This window comes from Capsicum annuum, chromosome 11 (genome assembly GCF_002878395.1).
Source record: "Capsicum annuum cultivar UCD-10X-F1 chromosome 11, UCD10Xv1.1, whole genome shotgun sequence".
Classification (NCBI taxonomy): Eukaryota; Viridiplantae; Streptophyta; class Magnoliopsida; order Solanales; family Solanaceae; genus Capsicum; species Capsicum annuum.
In genome coordinates this window covers 3780868-3792360 of record NC_061121.1, presented here as the reverse complement: position 1 = coordinate 3792360, position 11493 = coordinate 3780868, and the positions used below count along the sequence as shown (strand labels likewise).

Below are 11493 nucleotides of genomic sequence, written 5' to 3'. Positions count from 1 at the left end.
AAAAAAAAAATTGTTATTAAAAAAATTTTGGGGCCCTCAATGCCACTTGACATCTTTTTATTTGTAAATTAGTAAAAAAAAATGCTCCTCGCGCTCCTCTCACGATGACACTGCACGCGCAGTGCCACATAGGCAAAAAAGGCCCAATTGGAATAAAATGTGGAGGGTTTAGGGGCCTGATAGGAACAGACCTTAGTTTAGATGTCTAAGTGAATTTTGGCACTAAGTTTGAGTGTCTATCGATGCCTTTGACCTTTAAAAAAAAAAAACATAAATCATGGTACCCATATCATACCATACCACAGAAAACCACCATCCAAACAACCTGTTAATATCCATTACTTTCCACTAATATAGGTATCGATAATTATGTTCAATCCGCATTAAACATATAAAGAATTTAATTTGTCAACGTTTTAATCATTTTATTAATCACTAATCGACACGTTAACCTTAGTTTCTCCTCATCTTACCCAAAATATGAAAACTTTATTTTGTCCATTAATAAAAAATTATAGTGCAAACAATTTTCCAAGGAACTACTTTTGTGTTATTTTCAACTTTATACCCCAAATAAAATTAAATAAATCCCAACAAATTTACCCTTAATTATTTTCTATCTCTACTCTTTACTAAATTACAAATATTTTTTTATTTTGCAATTTTCGGATACATAATTAACATCCGAATACATGATTTTAAAGTTGAAATACATAATTTTGATAATTGAAATATATTCATTTCCGAAACTATTTGATCGAGATATATAATACATTAAGTAGATCAAGGGGAGATACACAATAAAAATTATGTATCCGAAAACTTATGTGTTTGTGGATGTATTCGGTTGTTGTTTTTTTAAATTGAGTAATTAGTAAAAAGAATAGAAATTTTGTATCGTTTAATAAAAATAAATTGTAGTATTATATAATTAGGTTAAAGAAAAAAGTTCTAGTTAAATCCCACAAAAAATGGCCTAACGTGTTACTCTAATGCAAAAAGCACTAAAAAAAAACAGGTGTTTTTTTATGTGACACAATCTAAAATTTGCTTTATTGGCTGCTACACAAAAATAGGGAACAGGAATATAAACTTTAAAATTGATTAGACAAGTTGAAAATTGACTAGATAAACAATAATATTGTTATTATTATTTAGTGATGAAAAAAAAATGGCTAGAAATGAAAGTTGAGGGGAACATATATAAACCTAATTAAGGATATTAATTTTAATTTTTATCCTAATTTTCAATTTAGTAAAGTCATGAACTCAATTTTTTCCCTTTCTTCTATAGTACAATTCACTAACAATATTATGGAAAAATAATATAAACACGCATCTTAACTTATCGTATCGTATTTACACTCTTATAAAGTGCTTATACAAATTTCAACTAATTTTATATCTTCGTTGAATATATCGAAAGCTAATTATATAATTGTATCTCGATAGATTTAAAGTCAAAAAAAATAGGAAAAAAATTATATCTTCGTTGGATGGATCGGAAGCTAATTATGTATCTCGACAGATCGAAAATCGAGAATTTTAATAATTATGCAAAATGTCGAGATTTTCTGTAATTAAGCTACAAACTGTCGAAATTTATGTTGTTTGTCTAATATTATTTGTTTTGGGATTAGACCTGCATGACTTTATTCGTTTTGGGCTTAGACTTGCATGACTTAAAATATACGTGTTACTAGAGTCTAAAGCTTATTTTTTGATATATATGAAACTTCTCTCGTGTTTTGCTAATGTAAAATTTATCAATAATATTAAACATATCCAGTTATTAACTCGACATCTTAGTTGAGGTTCACTCTACTCTCATCTTAAATATATAGAATTTATCTAAACTCAGTTGAACATAGAGATTTGTTCAGCTCACCTAAAATTACATGTGAAATGACTCAGCTAGTACATGTAACGGCACAGTTACTCCATCCCTAATCAATTAATCATAATTTTGAATTCTATTGATGATATTTTTTGCTTCAGCTTAAACCTACACGACTTTAAAGTATCTTAGTAGATCTTAAAGTTATGCCTTATATACCTAATATTTCTCTCATGTTTTGTCGATGTGAAATTTGCCTAAAATACTATACCAACAAAACCAAGTGGGAAGGGAAAATATTTCTCTCAACATGGATAGCTAGTACCTAGACATTATTTGTTGCAAAATAATTCATGGTGGTCTATTTTAGTTTTCTCAGACATGCATGTCATCATCATACAGAAAGATTATCAGTACTAGTAGAAGATTGTCACCCAAAGATTCAACTCAATGAATGGTTGCTAATTACCAATGACTAGCTAGTAGCAGTGGCGAAATCAGGATTTTCATTGAGGGGGTTCAGGAGTCAGAATTTTCATTGAGGGGTTCAGAAGTAAATATACGAACTAGTCCAAAGGGGTTCAATATCTACTATATATTCATAAAAAATATTTTTAACCATGTAAAAAATAGTATAAAAACTGTATAATTTTTCGTCGAATGGGGTTCGAATAAATCGCCTGGAGCAAATAAGGTGGCTCCGCCACTGGCTAATCGTGTCTCTATATATTTCACTAGAAAACAACAATGACGACAACAAATTCAATGTAATTTCATGAATAGCATCTGAAGAGGATAAAATGTACACAGATCTATCGCTATTTTTATGAGATAGATCGAGAGATTGACCGTCGGACCTAGACAATCATCCTCCTCTATTCAGAATTACAACCGACAATATGAACGAGCTCACGTCATTTTCTCAATGTTGTTATTAATTTGGTGTTGATTAGGAGACACATATGTTGATTTAGGTGCGTTGTATATAGTATAAAAAAACATTTAACTTTTTTAGTTTCTTGTTCTGAAAGCATTTTATCTTTTGTTCAACAGTGTCCCCCACTTTTAGGCAAATTAACAATCCCTTAGACTTTAATACTTCCGTCTCATTTTACCTGTCATTTCAATATTTTTTAATCCATAAAAAAAAATATATATAAAATATAATTTATTAAGTTACCCTTGTTTAATGATTGTAGACACATTATCTCCTTTTAAATATTATGCATATTTCTTTAATTTTAAAAGTATAATTAAAAATACCTGTTAATTTTAATCTTTGAATTTCTAAAATGTTTGGTTTAGCCATCCAAATACAATGATAAGTGATTTTTTGACTATGCAATATTTATTCCGTAAACGCAACTCGTTAAAAATAAGGTAATGTTCATGAAAGTTGAAAAAAGGTAACGTGGAAAATAGAGCAATTTTTTATGTTATAACAAGTCAAAATATAGAGATAGTTTATGTTCGGACCCTTCAAAATGTTGCTGAACTCATATCGAATCCTTAAGAAACTGTACTATAGATTTAGCCTCAAGATATGGTGTCTATCACGCAAAAGATCACAAACTATCTGAAATTTTGGTATTTAATTCTTTTTAGTTTCCCAACATGTGTCCGATAGACACGTTATGATCCAACTATATTCAGATTCGCGTCGAGAAATTTCACATTGAGTGGTATACATCCACCGACAAAAGCAGCTCCATACTGAAAGAGTTTCGTCAGTCCTTCCTCCGATGTCTTTAGTTCGTTCCTTCTTATTATTGTTATTTAGCTGACTGTTACGTATTATTTCCGTTGTTTAGTCTCCGAAGCAAGCAGCAGTGTGAAGAGAAAATGAATAATATCCTCCTTCATTTAAGAAAATGATACTTACAACATGCATAACACTACAAATAAACAATTTTATAACTTTTTAAATTTCTTTATTCATCTTAATGAAAATTAAATATTTGATCGTTACTTGTACACGTGATACTTTTCTGACAATTTCTTAGTGAAAAGTGATATAATAGAAATTGGTTGTTACTATTTCTTGAAAATATTTATCATTTTCAATGGAATTATAAATTTTTCAAAAAAGAAAAAAAAACAAAATGTGGGACTGTGCGGTGTGGGTATGAGTGTGGGGTGAGTTTATACGAGTTTAAAGGTAATGTGGAGGCGGTGCGGTGCGGTGCGGGTATGAGTGTGGGGTGTGTTTATACGGGTTTAAAGGTAATGCAGAGCAAGGCGATCTTAGAATTTGCGGGTTTAGAAAAAACCGGCACCGCACCCGCACTACACCGCACCATTGCCACCCCTAACTAAAATCACTACATTTTCTTTCATTCATTCATCAAAATGTGCAGGGTCCAGGGAAGGGTCAGACCACAAGAATCTATTGTACAGTCTTAACCTACATTTCTGCAGGACATTGTTTCCACAGCTTGAACTCATGACCTCTTGATAACATGACAACAACTTCTTCAGGCTCCGCTTCATTGATACTCCACATTGCAGTCATAAAAATGGAAACCAAAATACGAACATGGACAGAAATTGAAGAATAAACAACCATAGTACATAAAAATGGTGCAATGGGCTCATGAAAACAAGCTTGTCACAAGCAAATAAATAGTATCTACTGTCCATTGCAATTTGTCTACATATTTGACTTTCGGTGAAAGGGTTAAAAATAGTGGTTGTCCGCCTTGGGCCAAACCCGGAGCCTTAGTCTAAATTAATGGAACAATTGAATAGTGTTTTCGCGACTTTTTTGCTTTTATATAATCGTTGTACCTTCATATCGGGTGCAACTAGACCATCGTTCACTTCCTGCATTAAAGCGATGTCCCAATGTCAATCCATTCATCGTCAAACACGGGCATTTTCAGAAACATGTCAGCTGCTTATTGTTCTACGCGAGCATACAGTAAGCCTTGTATTTACTTTTGGTATTCTAACGTTAATATCAAACTGTTTCATGCATAGCAGAAGGGGGAAAAAGACGGGACTAACCGGAGAACCGGGTAACTATTCATAAGATAAAATGCCATGGTTACTCGACTGGTGAAAGGATGGACTGAATTCCGAAAACAATGAATAGAAATCCACCAGCAAGTGCCACCTACATCACACGCAATAACTCTGCTATCATGAAAATAGACAAAAGGAACTTAAGACGTAAACAAGAGCACAAGTTAATTCAATGACTTACTATTCTCTCGGATATTGAAGATGCGAGGCTTTTTCCTCCTAGGACAGCAGCTGTAGTACATAAAGCTTGTCCCCTGAGAAAGATTTAACTACATCATAAAACTGCACATCTCACTGATTCTCAACGTCAATTATGTTAAATCCGAGAGTGCTTGTATTAATTGACATCTTTTTATCACTTCAGATGTGGCACTGGAGCCACAAAGCAAATATTAGAATGGCAGCGTAGTTGAAAACATAAGAAGTCGACTACGTCAAAGGAGGAACCTACAGTATTCCGCCAAGAACAACTCCTAGTGGATTCTCATCGGCAGCCAAACCAATGGTAGCAAGCTGAAAAGTGGTTACAACGGCTAAAATTAGGAGCTCTCTCAGAAGTTTATGCAGATTTTCACATTACAACACTTATGTGCAGTTGCATACCTGGCTCTTGTCACCCCATTCACCAAAGAAGGTAATTGAAAATGCCTGCAAAATTTAAGGCATTATATATGATTGTTTCTAAACAATGACCTTCATATTTCTGGTGGCTATTTAACAGATATTAACCTTCAGAAAGATGGGTGAGAAGAATTGAGCGAGAAGAGGCCGCCTCTGCTTCTTTAAATCGTCAGAATCCTACGAAAAAGATAACTTTGTTAAAACTATTGACAAAGATATGTGTTCTTTTCTAAAAATAATTTGCGGCAACCTTACACCTGTTCTTATGAGAACTAGGAAATTGGAAATATAAGAATCTGATAGTACACTAGATGAATTTGTTTCTAAAAGATTAACACATTGAAAAAGAAGTAAACAAAACCATATAAGCTGTAATTAACAAAGCAGGATCGTCACCCAATCTGAAATCCATTATAACGACTAAGTACGATCTTTCACCCAAATTGAAGTCCATTATAATGACTAGAAAGGAGGATTATTAAAAGATAAATAGTAAGTACTCAAAGGTCTAGAAATTGTCATCCAGGATGGACAAATTAGAGCAAATCAGAAAGAGAATGTAAGCTTGCTTTGTTTGAGTTCAGTTAACACAAATGATTGGCATGAAATGACGCTGCCAAATGATGTGAACGTCTGAGAATCCTCAGCAGAAAACTCAGACAAGAGTGGTGTTTGTATACATAAGGCATTGTCGGAAAAAAAGCTAAATAGCATAGGTGTTTTTTGTTGTTTATATTGCTTTTCTCATTTTTTTTTTATTGGTCTACATAAGGCATTTTATTCAAGTTCTTTAAGAAATGCTGAAAACACCTACTTCTCGTAGTCAGACGATAAAATTATCACTATACCTACCTATGGAAGAGGAAAAGAGACAGAGAACTGCAATCTCAAACCGAGAGGTGCTAGACAAATAGCATTCATAACCGAAAAGAAATCTTAATCACTGTAGCCACTCACTGGCATTTGCATCAAGAATAAGACAGTAAATTGCTGCTATGGAGACAGAGAGAGGTTAATCTTTCCTTCTCTTAACAGCTAAGTTGCTAAGTTGCGTGAACTCTTCACTTTTGATGCTGTACCCGTGTCAGATTCTCCAAAAATACCCTACTTTTGGCGAATCCGACACGCACCCGCTGACATTTTTGAAGAGTCCGAGCAACATAGCTTAACAGAACTATCATTTTCATTTATCTTAACAACAACAAATCTTAAAAGTTGATTTTAAAAAGAACAAGAAGCTACCTGATTCTTCTCCTTAGTTGCTCCACCATTAGCTTTTAGATCAGCGTCCTACTTGCAAAATGTAAGGTAAAAATAAGAAAAGAAAAAATTCATGTTCGGTAACGTGTAATTGGAAAGATACAGACCAGCTGTGCTTCAACTTCAGCCAACTCCTCATCGTCCCTGTGGATGAAATTAGAATTAGATAAATGAAAAAACAAATGAACATACAGAGATAAGTATAGTCAGAAGAAAGAAGGAACCAAATGATTACCCATCGTGGAATGCGTCCCACAAAGACCATACTCCAAATCCCAAGAACAGCAGTGTTGTAATATGATGGGTCCATTTACGGGAGATCTGTGGGAATAGGTAGAGAACTTTTAAGTTTTGCACAAACAAAGCTGATACATTCAAAAGCAGATTACGAAGTGCTTTGTCAAGAAACCAAGGTACTGAAATTGAACGGAACTTGTATGATAGACTGCTATATCATAATGATAGTGAACTTGAATTAACAGAATACACAATCTTCATCCAATTAACTCTAAAATGAACTCCATACACATCTAGCGCATGGCAAGAACCTCTATTTATTTGTACGAATTATGAGATACCAACATAGATAATGGATGCATAAAATGACTTGAATATATAACAAGTTTTTTAAATTATTTTAAATTGGTGCATACATATTATCACATTTGGTAGACAGTAAGAAAACAAGATGACTGTTCAAGTTGCACGCGACTGATCACTAGCATGAGGCACACACCTTGAGATTAATATAGCCGCGATGTTTAATGCTGTGTCATTAGAACTATTAGAATGTACTGTTTCTATAAGAACAGGATAAATAAATATTTCACATTCCGATTATGCCTTTACATCAAATATGCAACAGCTTAAGTGAACAACAAGATTACCACCAATAAACTCAAAGGGATTGCAACTAGATGAAACTCACCAAGTTGGGAGCAGCCCAACCAACGACGGCGGACAGAATGGTCATTACCTACAGCCACCAACATTTCAAGAGAGACTGTTATCGACCACAATATAAAGAAGGGAATGTCAAATAAATGGGAAAAAATGCTGATACGAAAGGTATATGAAGTCTTACAATTAAAGCCCCAAGGCAACCTGATAAGACGAGTCTCCTAGGATGACGCATAGCCAAGATCTTGAAATGAATGAAAATTGTCAAAAATTTAGTTAACTTCTTAGAGAATATTCTGAAAGGCAGAAGCAACATAGGCGCTTAAGATGAGGACATCAGAATAAATTAGAATTCTTACACATTACCAAATATTTTAGTGAACAAAGCAGCAGCTAAATGGTTAGACGTCAAAAATAGTTTAAGCAAAGAGGTAATAATCTGAAAGCTCAGCGATATGGAGCTCAACATACAACAAATAAAGTGATGAACCGCAAGTTAAATCTCACAATTAGCAACACTAACTTGTGTCATATTGATTTTGTCTTTCTATTAAAGGATAAAGAAGCATTGCAATGGGCTGCACATTCTAAAAATGTGACATTATGGGGTTCATCATTATTGGTAGAGACTTTAATTTCTAATTAATAGGTGCTGATTTAGTTTATGCATAGCGTAATAGACAACGCGACAGCCTTAGCTCTAAGTTGAATACTGGTTTAAGCTCGAACATAGCCGAACTAATAAACTAATAAGGTCCAGCAGCAAGACAAAGAAATATGACTTTTTGGTATACAAACACAACATTGGGATGAAGATGTAATCGTAACAGGTAATGAAAGAGTACTTTCTGCTGACGTACAAAAGCGATGAACTAAGCAGAATTTTTGGGAGGCTGGGTTGGTCACTAAGGAGGCAAATAAAGATTAATATCTTCTTCTTGGCATTTGTTCTTCTCAAGTGGAATTACTTGTTGCAATTAGTTATTATCTACAAACTAAAAAATTAATTGGGAGAAGAGTAACACAGCAGATTAGAATTTATCCTCATTCCACTGTGTTGTTTAGGATTCCATGGCCACTCAGTTATAAGATTCTAAGGTTCCAAAATATAAATAAAGGTAAGAAAGGCCACCTGGTACACCCACTTTAAATACTACAACAACAACAACAACATAATCAGTATATTCCCACCAACTTTAAATACTACTAATAGTCTAATATATAAGCAATTTCAAAAGGAAGGGAATGAAAGGTCAGACAACTTAAAGATGCATGAATTAGGGATAGCTTTCAAACCCCCCACCCTCCACCCGCCACCACCACCCCACCACCCACCCAAAAAAAAGGAATGAATTAAAAAGACTGACAATAGGAAGGTATGGAGGTCGCAGATTAGGCTAGAAGGCTAGTGTGAGTGGGTGAGTCGTAGCAGGTAGGGAAGAGAACTTTGGTGTAGCCGGGCTAGTAATCCTAGGACTGTGTCCATAGGTAGGAGCTGCTAGTTAGGAGAGTTTGTGGGTGTGGGGGTGTCTTTGGTTTGTGAGTGTTTGATATTACTGTAGGGGTGTCTTATTTCTTATTTCTGTTATTCCATCCATCCCGTTTCATGTTTCATTACGATTTTGTTTACTATTTTTTTGTCTTGAGCCGAGGGTCTATCGGAAACAGCCTCTCTACTTCTTCGGAAGTAGCGGTATGGACTGCGTACATTTTACCCTCCCCAAAGTGGGGTCTACGCTCAGTTTGTTGTTGTTGTTGTTGTTGACAATAGGAGACGAAGAAATCACTGGGAGCTACCTAAACCGAAAAACCTAAAAGTTTCTACTTTTGCAAAGTGTTAACAGAAATGCTTTACCATTCACTTGGATATTAGGTGAGTTGAGCAATTGACACTACTTATTAAGTCATACTATCTAAAACTCAGAACCCAAAACAGCAGCAACTCAATCAAGCTTTTGAAAACTAGTTTGCGCTTAAATAGTATCCCGGAAAAAAAGCCTTTCATTCTGGCAAACAAGCACTCCATTGCTTACTCATCAATTGAAACAAAATAAGAACCCCACCATTCGTCTTGCTAAGATCAAACCTTAAAATGTGTTACCGTTAACTCAATTTAAGCTCAATCTTGAGCTCCCAGCTCCCATCCACAATCAAACACATCCTTATTACTACTAGCACACATACTCAATTAATCAAATATTTATGCCTAAATCAAGGCTTTTGAATTACTTCTCGCTTAAATAGTATACAAACGCTGTGATTTACTCATCAAATAAAACAACATAACAATTCCATAATTCGCCTTACACAGGCCAAACCTTAAACTGTATTACCCCGTAACTCGATTTAAACTCACTCTTGAGCTAAACAGTATTAACTATTACTCTGTTAACACAGTTTAAGCTCACTCTTGACTCTTGAGCTCCCAGCTTCCATCCGTACTCACACACATTCTCAAGCACACATATTCAATTAATCAATATGTTATGCCTCAATCCCAAATGAATTAAGTTCGACAATACAAATCCTCTATGTATCCACTCTATTCCACCACATTTTATTCAAAGTACGATAATTACTTAGTCTTTTAAGAATACAAAATACTCCCTCCGTTAACTTTCACTTGTCGGAGGTCTATCAGAAACAACCTCTCTACTTTATCTGAGGTAGTTATATGAACTGTGTACACTTTACCCTCCCTACACTGGGTATGTTATTGTTGTTATTAACTTTCACTTGTCACGTTTCGCTTCGTAAGAGTCAAATTGCATGGACTTTGACTTACATTTTAACATGTAGTTTTCCATGGTATTAATACGAAAAAGATTGCAACTTTTAGTATTTCTCGTATAGTTTTCGAACATCTAAACTTAGAATTTAAAAATTTGAATTAATCTACCTCATTTTAGCTCCAAAAAATTAGTCAAATTACAGCTAACAGTCAAAAAAAAAGACAGGATTCGACAGTTAATTTCACTAATTCCACGGGTACCTGCTACCTCCAACCAGTACAATTATCAGCTACCTCTATCCACCAATAATAATTCCAGCTTAATCACAATAAAAGCCTATTCCTTTTAGTTTATTTTTCGTCTTTTTAGCCTAAAAACAAGTGCTTAAAAATACATTTTTTATTTTTATAAAATGAGCTAAAGCGACACTTATTTCGAGAGTATTTGAATTAAAAACATTTAAAATAAATCAAAATCTAAAAAAAAAAAAAAAAAACTTACCGCCGCGGCGAAGAAAGTCTTGTCTCCGATCTCAGACAGTACAGTCATCGCTAGTGACTTCGTAAAACCCTATTAAATTCCCAAAAACAAAATAAAATTGATGTAGCTTGAAGCATATGTTAAAATAAAAATGCATATATATACAGTGAATTAATTTTACCTGTGCCACAGAAAGACTCATATTGATATTGAATTGCTCCTCGAAAGTCAAGCTTTGAGAGAGCAATTACTAATATTTATGGCTTAAGAATAATGAAGTCAAATGAATAATATATATATATATATAAATTGTGTGAAGGGGGATCGAGTTTGTTTGAGCTCTCTCAGAGTTGTTGAAAAAAATAATTGGCTCGTGTACGACACGGTACGTTTATGTAAAGACAAAGCGCGTGGTATTGGGGTATAACAAAAGGTTTTTTCACAGATGTGAAAAAGATTCAGAATGATTTATTTATTTTTTATAATTAAAGTGTTCGACTCACCTTACGCATAACGATGTAATCCTAGTAGATACTAATTATTATCTCCCGTCAATAATATTCTCTCTGTTTCAAATTGTTCGTTTCAAATTGAGATGACATATTATAACAATAAAATCAAACCCAGTGTATTCCCACA

At 34.0% G+C, this 11493-nt stretch overlaps 1 protein-coding gene across 1 annotated transcript; it reads right to left on the bottom strand.

The window, feature by feature from the left end:
- Positions 1–4384: 4384 nt before the first annotated feature.
- LOC107848384 (GDT1-like protein 4) lies at positions 4385–11292 on the bottom strand. Its single transcript, XM_016693146.2, has 13 exons — positions 11036–11292; positions 10876–10944; positions 7827–7886; positions 7671–7718; positions 6978–7063; positions 6850–6886; positions 6725–6772; positions 5591–5659; positions 5465–5509; positions 5313–5374; positions 5043–5115; positions 4844–4952; positions 4385–4660 (listed from the first exon to the last, which is right to left on the bottom strand). Exons 1-12 carry the CDS (start codon positions 11054–11056, stop codon positions 4884–4886), a joined length of 687 nt encoding a protein of 228 aa, XP_016548632.2. The 5' UTR covers positions 11057–11292; the 3' UTR covers positions 4385–4660; positions 4844–4883.
- Between the last annotated feature and the right edge of the window lie 201 nt (positions 11293–11493).